The sequence below is a fragment of the Pogona vitticeps genome, chromosome 1 (genome assembly GCF_051106095.1).
Source record: "Pogona vitticeps strain Pit_001003342236 chromosome 1, PviZW2.1, whole genome shotgun sequence".
Classification (NCBI taxonomy): domain Eukaryota; kingdom Metazoa; phylum Chordata; class Lepidosauria; order Squamata; family Agamidae; genus Pogona; species Pogona vitticeps.
Window position 1 is genome coordinate 241,212,168 of NC_135783.1, and position 18,528 is coordinate 241,230,695.

The following is an 18,528-nucleotide window of genomic DNA, read 5'->3' on the forward strand; positions in this document are numbered from 1 at the left end:
AAGACAGAGGGAATGATGGTCCTGGAAGGGGAGCTTCCCAGAGCAAGCAGAACAGCGGCGGAAAGGTCCCTTTTTCGCTGACATAAGCCAAGCGGTGAACGAACGGTAGAGAAAGTCAGTAATTGAAGAAATCCTGCTGGCGCGTGGCGCCTCAGCAGGAGGTAATAGGCCTCAATCAGGATCAAGCGGGAAGTGAAAGTACTTGCAAGAAGCACGCCAGAGGCAAGGGAAGGTCAGCCGGTCCGAATTCAGGGCAACGGAGAAGCGGATAGACGATAGGCAAGCCAGGTCAAGTCCAAAAAATCCGAAAATAGCGAAAGGAGAGTAAAATCTCAAGAGCTCTAACCGAGAGGTTCCAACTCCGCGGGCGGATAAATGGAACTGGGGATTTTTGGCGGGCTGCACTTGCGCAGTGCAGGGCAACTCAAACATTGTATCTTTTCCCTCATAGCTCTGGAAAATTCCGAGAGGAACCAGCGCAGGCGCTGTTTAACCCATCAGTGTGGATTCATAGAGAACCACGTTAAAGAACTGCATGTTTAGATATTCAGTAACAACTGTAGACTCCTGACCATAAGAAAACAACTGACATTTCTGTAAGAGTTTTTATTAAAAAAAAAAAACAATATACAGGTACTTGCTGATTTTCTGAACCTACCTGAGTCACTCGCTTAATCCATGTACGTACATCATCTGTTGTTCTTGGGAAGTCATATTATAGTTTAGTTACTTAGTGCAAACACAAATATGGCTATTTTTCTTTATCAAAAAGTAAATATAGCAGAAAAATACAGAAGAGAAACCGAGAAAAGCCAAATAAATATATGCTAAAGCCCACAGCAAACTCATGTTTAGTGCTGAATTCCTTTGAAACTAAGAATATGAGCTTTCAGAAGACGTCTAATAATCTTGAACACCATGGGACTCTTAAAAACAAATCCTCACAAAACCCAATCTCCTTTAATAGGCAACAGAATTTTAAAGCCCAGCAACTGTAGCTCAAGCTCTCCAGAAATTTTCAAGAAGTCCCCAAGCTTTCAGTACAATGCCTCAAAAGGATCTATGATCAGTGTTGCTAAAAGAACCCCTGTTCCCAAACAACTAAGAAGATACTGCACAAGAGTAACCACTTAATAGTTTCAGAATTACGTTAAAGCAATATATCATTTAAAAAAAAAATAATTTAGTGCATACAGAACCATCCTTTTACAACGTACTGAATTTTCTACAGATTTTGAAAAGACATACTAAGTGAACCTGGATGTCAGCTGAAAAAGATGTAACTAAGGAGAGAGTATTGGATGTACCAGTTCCTTGCCACCACATTTCAGATTAGGAACAGAAACTTTATTCAGAGGAGTGTTGTTCAACAACAGAGGTCATTCTACTTCAGTATTATGAGTATCACATTCGGAGTGGGGTTTTTTAAGTGAGAGAAAATTGCTTTATTCCTTGCTAAAAACACACTGAAGTTACTTCAACTGTCAGCAGTACAAAATACAGTGGCAGAGTAAGGAAGCATAGTATGTTTTGGGAATGTGACTTTAGAAAACATTGTCTTATTCAACAGATCAAGTAGGCAGCAATTGAAATTTTATCACCCTGTTGTTATCCTATACATAGCAAATGTCATTTGGAATTAACACAGCCTGTAATGCTACAAACCCTAAAGGCAAATCCTGTAATAGAGAATACCTGCTGTCTGTTATCATATAGTTGTCTGTCTCTTATAGTCCCAGAATTTTGTTTTTAAAGGAAGTACTAATAGTAACTAAAGTCCCCCAAAGGGGAAAACCTCTCAATTTCTGTTAAACTTTTCAAAAAGGAGGTCTTGTTCAGAAGGAAACCAAGAAACAGCTCAGTTATCAGCAATCTCATTGCCAGAAAAAAACAAAAATGAGAGAGGGAGCAATTAATTTTCAAACTAAGTGAGGAACCGGCCCAGGTTACTTCCTAGATACATTTTTCTTGCCAAATGAGCCATAAAATAAGGTTTACGTTCTCCAAATATCTCTGAAGCACCAATGCGTTTTGCCCTGAAATGCCTTGCAGACATAACAAAGACTTGTGAAAATGTTTGTTTTTCAACTGACTTGAATGCTTTTGTCGCATAACTTGAAAAAAGCGAAGTATACTGTATATTTCACCTTCCAGCATATGACACTTGCGCAATTTAGTAAAACTGAGAAAGATAACCCCTTCCAAGCAAGTACAGTTTTTCCGGTCTGAAGACAGGAGCAGACAAGAGGAACACAGAATAGAAACTGTTGTTGATTGTATTTTGTTTAGAATAGACCTTGACCTGTTGCTGTTAGCTGCCTCTCTCACAGCCCAACTGGGACAGTCTTTAGTGAAACACAGCAAATACACCCACACACTCATAAAGAAATAAAATTGCCCTGAAAATGGCAATACGTAGAAAAGAACACAATCAAAAGGAATAAAAACTTTTGAAGTTAAAATATATATATATAATTATCAAACAAGGTTGATAGTGAACTGTAAATATGTCATATGGAATGGGTTTTAGAGCACCAACAGTTTGTGTCTTGGATCTTTGTGATTCTGGATTATAAATTGTGGGTGTCCAACTTCATCTGTTTCAGCAATGCCAGGTAATTCCATTCAAGTGATCGGTCATCGATGCTTTCCAGTGATACTATGGACATAATAAATGTCAGGTTGCAGGCCACAGCTTAATTTTGATGTTGTATGAGGAAGAGGGAAAAAGCCACCCCATATATAAGATAATCTTCATTTCCCTGTATCAGACAAATGGATGACCATTGCAGTCTCTTCTCACAGTTGCATTTGAGGAGTTTCTGAAGGAACTGCTAATCCTCTAGCCTGATATAACTCAACTGCTGGCAAAATTATTTCTTGAACATCTTAACAGAAACAAAAATAAAGGAAGAGAACTGATTAACTGCATGGCTGAGGTCAATGGTCCATCCCTCCTGTTCCAAGGGGTTTGTCTCAACGATGCCCTGAGTTCTTGAGAGTTTGGAGCTCTTGCATATCAGGCAAAAGTTCATAATCTTTTGTGCTGAGAGAGAAAGTCATTCTTCACTGGGGCTGTCGAACTGGCTTTCCCACCTCCAGGCAAGTCAGCTGCATATTCTTTTCTGTTTCTAGCAACTCATCAAATATATCCCTAGGGAACATGAAAGAATTTCGTATCAGTGATCAGTAAGTTATACATATAGCACAGGAAGGATGTGAAAGGTATTTAAAAAACCCAAGTGACAGTATAGAGAGGAATTTTCCCCAGTCAGAGAGATTCTACCGGGCACAGTCTGGTAACTCCCAGTTAAGACAGAACTTGGGAAAGTTACCATGAGTCCCAGGATGCCACTTGCTGTCACATGTGCCATTTTTTGCTGTTTAGAAATCAGTGCACATGGATCCACAAAGTACAATCTGCAAGGATCAACAGCATGTGCCCCCGGCTTCATCCTGCTCTTAAAGAAAACATTTTAGTGCTAAAAACAGCAAATCATGACCAACCTACTTGCCCCATCTTCTTGAAACACCATTTGCCATTTCTGAGATTTTAGGGGAGGGGGTGGACTTTAAGGGGCACAACCCACCAAAGCCTCCAGAAGGGCAATACTGGGCCTGGCCCCTTGGAGACCGCCCAGTCCTATTTCATTGTCTGTAGCATAGCCCAACATCTTTAGATATAGGGCATGAAATACAAAGAGAAACAAAAGTGTTGTGGTGTCTTAACGTCTAAGCAATTTATTTCACAATCCACACACTGAGTGTACTAGTTGAGCCACAGACTTTTATACACAGAGCACACGGCTATGCCATCCTTCATCATGGCTATGCCATGCTTCTCTGCACTCTATCCTTAGGGCAGATGGACAATCTCTATGTAAGAGAATAAACAGAGTCAAATCTGACATCAGAAATGGCAACATACAGAATCTATCTCCACACCACTTAAACCTCCCAGGACAACCTGTTATTGATCTGATCTCAAAGTTGTGAGGAAAAGGCATTATAATACAAGATTGGAGAGAGTGAAAGAAAGAGAGATGAAGACAGCTATATTTACAGATTCCAATGCATATAAAAAAGACTGAGGGTGGACCAAGGTTTCTTAGCATAGCATATACTGTATGTTAGTTCTCTGGATTCATCTACAGGCTTGAGTACAACTGTAACCCAAAAATTGTGTTTTATAAAGGACAAAAACACAATTTTTGGGTTACAGTTGTACTCAAGCCTATTATATACTCTAACCTCAGCATACTTGCTAAAAACCAGCTTAGTGGTAAGCAGTTACCTATCTGATCAATACTTTTGACTGATCACTGCTACTGCTAATAACACCACTATCATTTTGAAAGCCTATGACCAAAGCAGCAACCACCTTCTTTTTCCTATCTCACCTGATTCTCATCCCTCTACCATGTCTTCTCTGCATGTAAACCTATGGCCTAACTATTACAGTCCAGGTGTCTGAGGAAACTGGATTGCAGTCCTTGACAGCTCACATTGAACAATATCATTATGTCTTTAAGGTGCCATAAAATTTTTTGGGTTTTGTTGTTACACATGCCACAACAGACTAACATGGGTACCTCTCTGAAAACTAGATATAGGACAGGACATAAAGGTATAAAGCAAACAATAAATAAAACATACACTTTGTTTTAGACCTCAGACATGGAGGTTTCTTAAAGTCTTACATACTACAACTAGCAAGAAAAGAATCAGGAGCAGTTTTAGAAAACTATAAAAGCATTAGATAGGTGGAAAGAAAATTCAATAAAATGCAAACAAAAGAATTGGATCCCACCGGAACAATGCATAAAATGTATTTACTTGTGCATATAAAAGAAGATGTAGCCACTTCGGTCTCTGTCAGTCTGCACAGAGGTCTCTTGAGTTCTGGATACTTCCAAGTCATTGTATGTGAACCATGCCTGCTTGCGAATATCATATACATCACTAATATAGTGACCTTAAAAATGAGAAAAGAAGGAATTAATTGTAATTTCTAGAAAAACAATAACAACCAAAATATATTTTCAAGCCAGTTTGTTATTTTTTAAAAGTACCTAGCACATACAACCTAGAAGACCTAAGAAGTGACTCTTTTGTAAACCAGATTCTTCTGGCATTTTTAACATAACCAATGTAAATAATTTTAAGGAATCTCACTTAAAGTAGCTGATTTGTCTGCATATTACTACAACTCTTTAAAAGAAACCCAGTGTAATGTAGTGGGTTGACAGACAAACTAGGACTCAGGAGATCTGGGTTCAAATATCAGCGGGGCCATGGAGAGTAATGGGGGGTGTTAGCACAGGCAAAACCAATTCTTAAATATCTCTGAGACTTCAAAAACCATATTAGAGTCATAAGTTGGGAGGAAACCTTTCTCTCTCATACACATCTCTTTAATGGTCTTTCTATGTGCAATGTTTACCATTCAACTAATGCAAATTTGTTCCATGGTATTACATGGAATACATAAAATTCTTGTGAAAAAGCAACATTTTTCAAGCACACAAAATGAAATATTAACATTAATCTTCCTTCCTTATGGCACTTGACTGTCAAAAGGTAACAAGTGCCTTTTCTATACAGAGCAAAACTATCAGAGGAGTGATTCTTGCCTACCTGAAGATGACGTGTCTCCAATATGGCTAACAACACTGACAAGACGATAGGAGTTAGGAAGCTCTCCTGTCTAGGGAAAAATTCATTTGTTAATTTTGTTTCCTTTTTGAAATATTAAGTTAACTTAGTTTAGGCAGGTAGCATGTGTAGTGGTTTGGTGGCAAATCTAAATCATACAGTATTATGAGAAGGAGCCTCATGGTGCAGTGGTTAAACGGCTGTACTGCAGCAAAACTGTCCTCAAGACCCAGGGTTCAATCCCAGGAAACCGGCTCAAGGCTTACTCAGTCTTCTATCCTTCCAAGGTCAGTATGGGTAAAATGAATACCCAGCTCGTGGGGGGAGGATGATGACGTATAGCCCGCATATTTAACTTGTAAACCACCCAGATAGTGCTTCAAGTGCTATAGGGCGGTATATAAACAGCACACTTTGCACGCTTTTATTATACAAAAAATATTACAATTACTCTTCTGAATTCCTGCTGCTTTCCTAAAGCCTCATCTTACCAAAGTAACTGCTTATCAAGCAAAAGTGATTAATCCAAGCATAAATAATAGAACTCCCATCTCTAGATTGAGCTATTTCTCTTGCTGCTTATGGATGGCAGGTAAAAATATATGACACAAAATTTATACTTCATTTTCAGTACTTAAGTAAATCAATGCATGTGTTTATGAGCAGTAATAGTTCCCACGTAAAATAGCAAAATCCATATTCCATTGTGCTGAATGCAGTGCTTGAACTGATTAGCAGACTGATTTTCCATTTTACTCTAGATTTCCTAAGGAAATAATTGCATCGAAAGTCCCTCCTACACAGACCTAAACTTTTTCCTTTTGTTTTTCAAAACCCCAGAAATGGCACATCCTTCATATGCCATCCCAGAATACTTCAGGGTTCAAGAGAGAAGGTTGGATTTAACTTCATAATGTATAGTAATAGCCAACATCAGGGATGGGAAATCTTCAGTCTGTGAGATTGCTTAGTAGTGATGGCTATTTTCAGGGAGCACAGGTGGGGGAGTAGAGGTTTAATGATGATGCTGGTGTTTGTCCACTGGAAAAAATCTAGGTGCTGTGGCATTTCATTACGGCAATACTAAAATTTGAGTTTATGGTATGTGGGAAAGACAGACAATCTAAGGAGTGCAAAAACATTTCCCTTTCAATACGAACAGAAGTTCTTCCACACAATGTGGGATAAAAACAGAAGATGCCTTCAGCATAATTCAGAGGCTGCTTGTACAATTGCCTCATTGCTAAGAATCCCATGTAACCACTGTACTGAATGAAATGCCAGTTTACTGCAGCCAGTAAACTGACACATTCACTTCCCTCCACCCACCCCACCTCTCCTCCTTCTCTGAGGGTGATCAGGAGTTTTTCTTCTATTTCTGTGATGAGAAAAGAGCAAATCATCCGAGTATATCCAGCTGAACACTTAAGAGGGCTGGTGCTGCCATGAAGCGAGTGAGCCTCTCAGCTTGGGTGGTAGAGCAATCATGACCCCATCAGCTCACTGTTGACAGACACCTGCAAGCACGCTGGCTGGCTCTGAGCACTGCAACCGCTAGTTCCAAGTTCCTTAGGGTGCCCCCTCTCCACCCCTTCCAGATACAGCTGTGAGAAGGGCGGTGAAATGGCAAATGCTGCTCTCAAGAAGAGTAGCCATTACTGTCTCACACTGCATGCTCAGCCTAGTGACTTACACGGGTTTCAACAACTGCACCCCATACCCACTGGTCAACACAGCTCTGCTCCCACTATGGGGGGAGGTGTCTGGAAGAAGGCCAGAGAAAGGCGCTCTCTGTCCAGCCATACCTCTGACCCTCCTCACTTCACAGAACACCAGTGGCCAATGAAGCACTAAACATTTTTCTTTTTAAAGGCCGAATGATTTGGCTGCACCAGCAGTGAGTTTTGAGTGGATGTGGGAAGACTGCTCTATCTTTTTGCTCTAAGTCCCTTTCTCTCATTGCTCCTTAAGATCTGCAGTTTTTGTTGGGAATGGCTCTATGCTGCTATTGGAAACAGGAGTGCTTTTGTTCTCGCTTACTATTTGTACAGTGGGGGGGGGGGGGGACACGGGACCCAGCAGCTCCATTTTAGTGGGAAGAGACACAGGCTGAGAGTTGGGCTTTTTCCCTCTGCTTCAGTGTATAGGCTGGAGAGCAGACAACAGCACACGTCCTACTTCATGCATCTTTCCCCCTTACCATTGTGATTTACACTCCTTTCCCAAGGATGCCATTTTAACCCCACAATGCCTCATTTTACCAGAACTGTAAGCCTTAGTTCTGAGATGGGAAAAAAAAGAAAAGTAGTGAGGGGTGACCCAAACATGCACATTGTTACCCAGAAGTAAGCCCCCTACTGAATTCAGTGGTTATCACTGCTAGGTAAACATGACTGCAGCATGAGATTCCACAGTCTGAACATCTAAATCCCCTTCTCTTTCCCTTTCACAAGGCAGTTCATTATTATAACAACAAAGCAAGAAGGAAGTACTGTAGGTTCTATCCTGTTCAAGACATATTGAGAATATATATACTGTATCTTTCCTAAATCTAGTTCTTAATCTCTAGCCATCTCCTTGGTAAATATAATCCAAGTTTCTCTTAACATGGGAAAAAGGCATACCTTAAAAGCCTAGTGAAAGGTTGAATTATATGAAAGTTGAATGTACATGAAGTAGGTTACCCTATCTCAAACTGATACTGTATTTATAATTCCAGGAAGAGATACTTGTGGCATTTTCTGCTTAGATGCCAAATCTATTTTGTCATGCTTCGGTATTTGAATCAACGGAACCGACTCACCAAATCTCCAGATTCAATGGGACTACTCACAGTGCAACTTTACTATGCTAAACAACAAAATTTCAGCCATTTTTCTTTACACAGCAAAGCACCTTGGGTTGATTACAAGAGAGGCCTCTCAACCTCAGTCTCCAAAGCCCACTTCCAGCAATGGTCACTTGTCATTGAGTGCTGGTGGGCAGCAACTGAGAGAGCTTTACAAACAAACATTTTCAGAGAGGCTAAACTGTACCACAACCAACGGATGGTACTATCAAATCAGGAAAGCTGCCAATAATAATTTGTAAAAAGCAAATTAGCTCCCCAGTATACCAGATCACCTCAGCATTTCTTTTGAGTTCCTCAGCCTCTGCTTCTGAGTATTCCATGTCTAGAACATCCTCATTCCCAGAGTCCTCATCAGAGCCAAGACTGTCCAGTAGAGAGCTGTTAAATTCTAAATAGCATGAAAAGGATACTGCGTAAGACCCTTGACCGCAGTCATAAAAATAAAGATGACCTTAATTAATAGCAAGGTAGATAACAAAACAGTTCAGTACAAATTTGGAATATTCTAGTATACTTTTTCTCAAGAAAAATAACAGGCATCAATAAAATTTATTGTACACACAAAAGCCCAGTAGATTTTCTTTGTATTCTACAGTACTTAGACTTAATATCTATAGAATGCAAGAAATATCAACTTTATGCAAAACCACTTTTTCTGACCAAAGATTTCCTTGACTGCTAGGGCTGCAGCTCTCCAATGCTGCTGGCCCCAGTTAAAGGCAGCATGTAACAACAGCGCTAGCACATCTCATCCCTTCACTCTTCCATCATGGCAAGTACTGTTCTCCATGAGCAAATTAACTGTTTGACCAAGGAAGATATATGCAGTTTTCTTTCAAGAAACAGGAAAGAGAGGTTACTTACCTGTAACTCTGGTTCTTTGAGTGGTCATCTGTGAATTCACATTAATGGGTTAATCTGCGCTTGTGCAGAGGTTTCCAGAATCTCCTAGAGCTTAACACTCGTTCACCAGGACCACCCACCCAGTGCATGTGGTCCACCCATCCTGACTAGTGCCTCAGTTTCCAAACTGCCCACTGCTGAATAAAATGAAACAAACAGAGGGGAGGACGGGTGGGAAGTGTGAATTCACAGATGACCACTCGAAGAACCAGAGTTACAGGTAAGTAACCTCTCTTTCTTTTTCGTGGTCTCTGTGAATGCACACTAATGGGTGATTAACAAGCTTACCTGACCGGAGGAGGGACCTCATGGAAGAACAGACGACAGGACCGCTCGTCCAAATGCAGCATCCGACTTAGCCCGGAGGTCCAAGCAGTAATGAGAGGCAAAGGTGGATGGCATGGACCACGTAGCAGCCCTGCAGATATCAGGGACAGAAACGCCTCTGAGGAATGCTGCCGAAGTAGCCACTGCCCTCGTAGAATGAGCCTTAATTCCAACTGGAAGAAGCTTCTTAGCCAGCTGATATGCCAGGTGAATGGTTGATACAAGCCACTTAAGAGATGGCTTGGGAGGAGATAAAGCATCCACTGTGTGGTAAGTGCAGAGAAACAAAAAGACTCTTGGATTTTCGGAAAGAGGTGGTCCTTGAAACATAGAAGGCCAGTGTTCACCTAAAGTCTAAGAGGTGGAGAGAACACTCCAAGTCAGTTACAGGTGATGGAAAAAAGGTAGGTAAAATGATGGCTTGCTTAAGGTGGAACTCAGAAACAGCATTTGGAAGAAAAGAAACATTGGGATAAAGAGTGATCTTGTCTGGGTAAAATTGAAGAAAAGGAGGGTTGACTCTAAGCGCAGCAAATTCTGAGGCTCTACGAGAAGAAGTAATGGCCACAAGGAAGAGAGTCTTGTAGGCAAGAAGGAGATCAGACGCTGTGGCGAGAGGTTCAAAAGGCTGTGTCATTAGGCTTCATAGAACACTATGTAGTGACCATTGCGGAGGGAGGTGTGGTCTGGTGGGTTGTAGACTGGAGACCCCCTTAAGAAACTGATTTATCGTACAGTCACGAAAGAGTGAAGATGCTTCAGAGTCACGTGGTTGATGAGCTACTAGAGTAGAGAGACAGACCTTGGTAGTAGACAAGGAGAAAAGCTTGCTAAAGATGTGAGTAAGGAATTGTAGCATTTTGTGAAGACTTGTAGGTGCAGCAGGGAGATGACGATCTACAAATTTAAGAAAAGCAGCCCATTTACAAGAGTACAGCTGTGTGGTAGCAGTTTTCCTAGCCCGTGGTAGGATGGCAGCTATTGAGGGTGAATTCTCCACGCTGTTAGGTGGAGTGTGAGAAGATTTGGGTGGAAGGTTTGACCCCAATTCTGGGTGAGAAGGTGGGGTACTGGGGAGAGACGGATTAAGTCTGTGGAGATGGAGCGGAGCACGGTGAACCATGGCTGTCTCGGTCACCACAGGGCAATGAGGATTGCATTGGACCACTCCTGACAGTTTTACAATAGTCCTTAGGAGCAGAGGGATATGAGGGAAGAGGTAAATAAGACCTGACATCCATGGTGTCACCAGAGTGTCTCTGATGCAGCTGGGGCCCATCCCTGCCATGGGGCAATAGAGTGGACATTTTGTGTTTTCTGTTGATGTGAAAAGGTCCATGTGTGCTTGTCCCCACAGAGTGGTTAGTTGACAAAAGATGGAGTCGCTGAAGGACCATTCGTGTGTCTGTGAACTGAGTCTGCTGAGAGAGTCCACTATACGATTGTGGTGAGTGGAGATATGAACTGCTATTGGGAATATGTGGCGCTCGAGACACCACTTCCAGAGCTGGACGGTAAGGTAGAGCAAGGGAAGGGTGTGTGTCCCGCCCTGTTTGTTGAGATAAAATAGGGTTGTGGTGTTGTCGGTCGTAATTTGAATGGTGGTGCCGGTGATCAATGGTTCAAATCCACGGACAGCCTTGAAGATGGCTAGAAGTTCTAGGCTGTTTATGTGAAGTAATTTCTCGGAAGGAAACCATAGAGTGTGAAAGTGCAGTCCATTGCAATGAGCACCCCATCCGGTTGGGCTTGCATCAGTTGTTATCTGTATAGTAAGCTGGAGAGGTGCAAAGGGTCTGCCTATGAAAAGATTGGCTGGCATGTTCCACCACTGGAGCTGTGCTGCAAGTTCGGGTGTAACCCTCAATAACATGGAAGGTGGGTCCAACAAGGGACTGAAGAGGGACTGGTACCAAGCCTGAAACGAGTGCATCTCCAGGCAGGAATGTTGGATGACTGATGCTATAGATGCTCTGAGTCCAAGGAGGCACTGGGTCTGAAGTATGGTGACTAATGCATGTGGCTTGAAGTGCTGAAGGGCAGCATGGATCTTTGTAGCGTGGTTTTGGGGAAGGTAGGCTCAATTTGTGGGAATCTAGAACTGCGCCTATATAGTTCACCTGCAGTGAAGGTGTAAGAGTAGATTTGGCCCTGTTGACCTGTAATTCCAGGTTCTTGAGGAGTGAAAGAGTGAAATTCACGTCGCGTAGTGCTTGAAGATGGGAGGGGGCCATCAGTAGCCAGTCGTCAATGTATGGGAAGATGGAAATTCCCTGAGTGCGGAGATAGGCTGCTACTGGGGCCATGCACTTTGTGAAGACGTGAGCAGTAGAAAGGCCAAAGGGAAGGGCCTTGAATTGGTAGACAGTATTTTGGAGACAGAATCTGAGAAACTTTCTGTGATCCTGGCGTATATTGATGTGAAAACAGGCGTTGGTTAGGTTGATGACAGCAAACCAAACGTCGCCGTGGAGAAGAGGTAAGATGCATTTGAGAGTAACCATGTGGAAACGTTGCTGAAAGATGTATTAATTTAGGTTCTGTAGGTCAAGGATGGGGCGGAGACCGCCATCTCTCTTGGGTACTGTGAAGTATCTGGAGAAAAACCCGAGGTCGCTGTCTGGTGAAGTGACGGGCGAAATAACATCTTTTGAGAGAAGGGATTGAACTTCTAGGCTGAGAACATGGGATGGTGGAGTGAGGACTCCCCTTGGAGGTGAGAGGACAGCGAATTCTACGGCGTAACCAGCAGCAATGATAGCGAGGGCCCACTTGTCGGTGGTGATGGCAGCCCAGGATGAAAAATGGGCGGATGAGGATGTGGTAAGTGGAGTGGGGGAGACTGGGTGACTTGAAAGTCAAAGATTTTGCTTTGGTTTTTTGTCAGGTCGACGAAAGGACTAATGGGGACGTTTATGCTGAGTGGCATGGCGAGTCTGGAAAGTGGATGTAGCCTGTGGTAAGCACCTCTGTTTATCAGAAAAAGATCTGTATTGCTGGTAAGGATATGGGCGACACCACTGGTAGCGCTGGGGCCTGTAATAAGGTTGAGTATTGTAAGAACTTGCAGTTTTCCTCATTTTTTGGAGATTATCAATGATCTCATCAGTCCTGGTGTTGAAAAGGCCAACTCCATCAAATGGTAGATCTCAATCCCCATGCAAGAATCATCAGATATATGGGCTGAGCGGAACCAAGCATATCTTCGAAGGTAACAGCTGTGGCCATGTGCTTCGAAGCAGCTGCTATTATGTGCCTTGCTCTGGTGTATGATGTGCCTTTTGGGTCCACTTGCGTGGAGGTTGTGGATCAGTGATGGAAGCTGAATCTGACTGACACTCAGAGACAGAGGAACCTGAAGGGCTCGAATGATCATAACGAGGCAGTACCATAACCTCACCCAAGGTATTAGCCCACAAGGGGGACTGAGTCAAGAGAGGCGAAGGTGGTTGGCCTGAAGGTGGAGGCAAATAATTGTCATCTTCCACAGATATAGAATTGAGTCAAATAGTTCGCTGCTCTTGTAATGGGATGGAAGAGGTTGTCTTGTCCTTCTGGTGTTTGGAGGATTGAGAATCAGAGGATGATTTCTTAGGCTTCTTTCGTTTGGACTGTTTGTCCGGTACCGGAGGAGACTTTGGTACCGGTGTAGACTTTGGTGTTGAAGCACCCATGGTAAACTTAGTGATGGTCTTAGATTTATTCGATTTCGCTGAAGATGCAACCAAGGCTCCTGGGGAGACCGATTGAACCTGAGAAGGTGGTGCAGGTTCCATAGTTGGTATGGAACGAAGGGAACGTTCCCACAAATAAGACCATAGGCATTGCTGCCTTAGCTTAAGGGCCTGTTTTGTAAACTTTTTACAAAAAGGAAAAGAAGCTGGTTGGTGAGCTTTGCCCAAACAGAAAAGGCAGGAATCGTGGCTGTTGGTGAATGGAATTTTATTAGGGCACAAAGTGCACAGTTTAAACAGTCCAGAGGAGGCCATAAACAAAAAATAAAGGAAGGAATAACAACGACTCTCACTATCCGAAGATTTCTAATAAGAAAATTCCTTTTTCAATGCAGGAGGTGAACGCAGCTCATCTGAGAGAAGAAACCTCAGCAGCGGGCAGTTTGGGAAGTGAGGCACTAGCCAGGACGGGCGGACCATGTACACTAGGGGGCATTTCTGGCGAATGAGTGTTAAACTCTAGAAGATTCTGGAAACCTCTGCGCAAGCACAGATTAACTCATTAGTCTGCATACACGGAGACCATGAAGAAGAAACTGTTAAAAGGGATTCTTGAGCAATATAACTTCAGAGTTATCAGGCAAAATTACCACTAAATATCCTGAAGAATTCCATTGGGATCCTACTGTTGAATAATGAATTCTCATTTTGAGAAAAGTTTAAAAAATAACCAACAGATACACAGATTTCTTACTATTTGGCTATTCTGTGTAGATGACATAACCTCCAATTCATCTCAGCAAGTAAAATACACGGAGTCTAGAATTCCGAGTTAAAATTCTAAATTCTAGAAGTGACAAATCCAAGCTGTTAAAGTTTCACAAAACAGAACATCTGTAGCTGACCTCTTTATGATTGTGGACTGGGAAACTATAGTCAGGACTGGTGGAATATCAAAGGACAATACATACTAGGGACATAATATAGCCAGTAAAAATAACAGACTGGAGGGAAAGAGAGCAACAGGCAACAGCCAACAGAGCACTCTACAATGTCTACAGTACTGCCAGCACTGCTACCGATCCCACTCTAATAGCAAAAATGTTATTAACCAATGTTTACACAAGTCTTTTGTAGCTTTTGCTATCTAACACCATGACATACAGTGGGGTCTTGACTTAAGAACGGCTTGAGTTAAGAACATTTTGACTTAAGAACCACTCTCTTAGGAAAATATTGACTTGACTTACATACTTAGATTTGAGTTAAGAACTGAAAAAAAACCATGTGGGATGCAGGGAAAGTGCAAAATTTGAACTTTCAGTTAACTGTTGGCCAGTGAAAAGGGTGCCTGTCTGCTTCCTCACTCCTCCCAGCGTTTAGAGAGTGGATTGGGAGTCTTCAGACTGCCTGGTACTGTATTTTCCCTGCCTTCCCTGAACCTTTCTTGACCTAAGAAAAAAAGAAACAAAATATCCCCCTCTAGTGGTCGAAGGCGGAATAGCAGCTTCCCATTAGTTTCTATGGACGGAAAAGAGCAGATACGGATCAAATGGTTTTCAATGCATTCCTATGGGAAATGCAGATTTGACCTGAGAACTTTTTGACTTGAGAACCGCCTTCCAATACGGATTAAGTTCTCAAGTCAAGACCCCACTGTACCAGAATGCACATATACTATCACCATCACATAATGCAATTGTGCAAATGACTCAATTTATATGCTGTAACTCACAGGTTAACACACAGCTCTCTACAAGTAAGGTGATTTTCACCATTGTAGTATTAAAAAATCAAGATCATATTCAGAAATGTTAGAACCATTTATTTAAGAGCTATTCTTAACAGTGAATAACTGTATACGGTTCCAGCTTTTCTGAAAGCAAGGTACTGTAATTTAACAATAAAGTGGAACTGAATTCGGAATTTTACTCTTACAGAACATAGCTAAAATCCCATTGCTAGTCTCTAGTAAAGCAGAACCATCAAATCAATATGTTTTACATTAAGTGTTGGCTTTTTTGAAGTGCATGTCTACAAAGCCTGGATCTTGAATCCTCACTATGCCTCTCAGGAGAGGGGCCAGCCAAGATCACTCAGAGCATAACTGGGTTGTGTGCCTTGCTCCCTCTGTGTCCTCAGGCAACCTGCAAACCCCCCCCCCCCCGCCAAGATTGCAACTGGAAGAAGGAACTGGCAAAACCACTTCTGTACTATGCAATTAGAAAAACTCTTGGAGGGTCAACCATATGCCAGAACCGATGTGATTGAACACAATTATCACTGACTGACCATTCAGCAATTGATTCAATGGGTCTACTTTATTTCCAGCAAGTAGACTTATGCCAAGGAATTTAAACAGAAGGAAAATAAATACTGTATTTGCCAGCGTATAAAACAACTTTTTTGCCCTGAAAAACATGCCTCCAAGTGGGGGGTCGTCTTATACACCAGGTGCGCTCCTTACTTCCTTCATCCTTTTCCTTTCGCCAACTACGTTACCCAGAAGGCTCAGAAAAGCTGAAAGCCGAGAACTACATTACCCGGAACAGTTTGCGGCAACCAAGCACTGTTGTGGTATTTGTGGGGTGAGCCGAAGAATTTGCAAAGCTATTCTTCCCCCTTCAACTTTCTTCTCGCCTGTCTGTCCAGTTGGGTGTGTTAACGCCGGCTTCGGGTGCCCTGGGGCAAGTCTTCATCCCTCTATCCCTCCTTCTAACCAACGCAAGCCTCCTGGAGTTGCTCAGGCGCGGCGGCCCCGGCCGGTCTGCCCCACCGCGGCGGCGTCCATCCCTCCCAGCTTCTGACCCCTCGCTACTATCACTTGGGCCCCAATCCATGACACGCCTCGCTATGGGGGGAGGGGGTAGTCTTATACGGTGAGTATATAACAAACTCTATATTTTGAGTGGAAATGTCGGGGTCGTCTTATACGCCGGCAAATACAGTAATACTAGCAAATAAATCCCACTGGGATTTCACACAACAGATGAAATACTGAATGTGGTATTTTCAGAGTTCATTAAGAAAATTAGCATTTATAATAAAGATGAAAGGACTAGAGCACAATATGCTAACAAGGCAGAGAACAAAACATCATACTTTTTAAATACTTTAAAGCAAAGAAAATATAATTATTAAAACATATCCCAATTTTCTACTGTATATCTTACCTTGCAGACTTAATTCAGTGGCTCGTTTAAGGTCATCATCCTCTTTTTGTTCCCGCGCCTCCTGCTGGGATAGAGAAACAATTTTAGTTCACAGAGATTCTTCCTGTCCTTTCTATAGGATCCCCATTCCGGATACTGGGACCAATGCAGCTCTAGTTTCTAAAACAAACCTAAACCTAATTCCTTGGCAGGAATGTCTGTGACTAGCGAGACATCAAATATCCCAACAGATAAACATTAATTAAAAGGCTGCTTCTGTTTCCTGAGCTCAGTGTACAATGTACCATATTCCTAACATCACAATATGCCATTTCTATAAAATTTGACAGTGGTGCCTCGCTTAGCGATTGCTTTGTTTAACGACAAAATCGCTTAGTGGCGACTTTTTCAGAGCGTTTTTATGCTTCGTTTAACAACGGTCCCTATGGGCAATTTTCGCTTAGCGATGTCGGGACCATGCTTCGCATAGCGATTAAATTTTGGGTCCCCTGTTTCGCTTAACAATGGTTTTGACAGCCCGGAGGTCATGCTTTGCTTGAATGGCGTTTTAACTATCGCTGTTTCGCAATGCGACTGCCTCCAGGGTGTTTTTCCCTGTTATTGTTTTCTTTCAAATTTAGACAATCAGTACCCAGGATGCATTTAAAAACCCTTCCCCACGCAGCCTGGCTTTACTTTTGCACGTGGAGTTCCAGGGCTGACTTCGTGAGGAGCAACTTTGGTTTCTTCTGGAGAACTTGGCTAGCAGAAGGTAAGTTTACATTTGTTCTCTTGTGTGGGTGGTGGGTTTTATTGCATAAGTCTTACAAGTATTTTTACAGTATTTTCTTATTTTGCGGTAAATTGCAGGGGTTTGTGCATGCCTTTTAAAAGTTTAAAATTTTTTACTGTACTGTACTGTACTGTATTTATTTATTTAAATGTTTTAAATTGATTTTTAAAGATACCCAGCGAGGGAGTCACGCGAATCTCCAGAGGTAGGTTGTTCCAGAGGCGAGAAGCCACCGCCGAGAAGGCGCAATTTCTTGTCTTTTCCTTCCGGGCCTCCCTCGATGTCAGGCTCCTCAGCCTCACCTCCTGGCTCGCACGAGTGACACAGGTAGATCTTGGTGGGAGTAGGCGTTCCGCTAGATATCGAGGCCCTAAACCGTTTAGGGCTTTGTACGTAAGCATCAACACTTTGAAGTCAATGCGGAACCGAATGGGCAACCAATGCAGTGCGGCCAGAGTGGGTGAAATGTGTTGGTATTTTTTCACTCCACTAAGTAGTCTGGCCGCTGCATTCTGCACCATCTGTTCAGTTTAAAAATGTTAAAAGTTTCTGTAATGTAATATTTACTGTACTGTACAGTACAATGTTAAAATGTTAAAAGTTTCTGTAACGTCCTTAAAAATTTATGTAATGTTTCTTTATGTTTGTGCACTTTATGAAGACTTTCTGTATGTTGATGCACTTTCTAAAGAGTTTTGTACAATCCAATGTTCCTGCCTCATGTTTGCTGTTTTTAAAATGTTTTTCTGTTATTTATAAAGTCAAAGTTTATAAACTTAAAGTTCATGCCTCATGTCTGCTGTTTTTGAAATGTTTTTGTTATTTATAAAGCTAAAGTTTACTGTTTAAAATGTTTGAAATCATAAAGTGCACTTAATAAACCCTTTGTTAACCAAATTTGACTTTGTTCTGACTTTTTTTTAAATTTGTTGTATTCCCCCCCCCCCATTGAGATGCACTGAATAGGTTTCAATGCATTTCAATTGGGGAACCGTGTTTCGCTTAGCGATGTTTCCTATGGCGATTTTCGCTTAAGGACGGCAATTTGTTCCTATTGGAACGGATTATCCTGTTTTCAATGCATTTCAATGGGAAACTGCGTTTCGCTTAGCGATGAAATCGCTTAGCAGCAATTTTGTTGGAATCAATTAACATCGTTAAGTGAGGCACCAC

General features: G+C 42.1%; 1 protein-coding gene across 16 annotated transcripts in view; it reads right to left on the reverse strand.

The window, feature by feature from the left end:
- Positions 1-591: 591 nt before the first annotated feature.
- The window catches only part of USP37 (ubiquitin specific peptidase 37), a 51,355-nt gene continuing 33,418 nt past the window's right edge, over positions 592-18,528 (reverse strand). For 8 of the 16 annotated variants that reach the window (XM_020792048.3, XM_078382839.1, XM_072985286.2 and 5 more), the window contains 5 exons: positions 16,584-16,647; positions 8,779-8,894; positions 5,638-5,707; positions 4,837-4,975; positions 592-3,154 (listed from right to left, as the gene is read on the reverse strand). In XM_020792048.3, the coding sequence (XP_020647707.3) occupies positions 3,067-3,154; positions 4,837-4,975; positions 5,638-5,707; positions 8,779-8,894; positions 16,584-16,647 (477 nt within the window). In that variant the 3' untranslated portion in view covers positions 592-3,066. Of the gene's footprint in view, positions 3,155-4,836; positions 4,976-5,637; positions 5,708-8,778; positions 8,895-13,848; positions 13,950-16,583; positions 16,648-18,528 lie in introns of those variants that run through there. The other 8 variants (XM_078382873.1, XM_072985291.2, XM_072985290.2 and 5 more) reach the window with 5 other exon arrangements.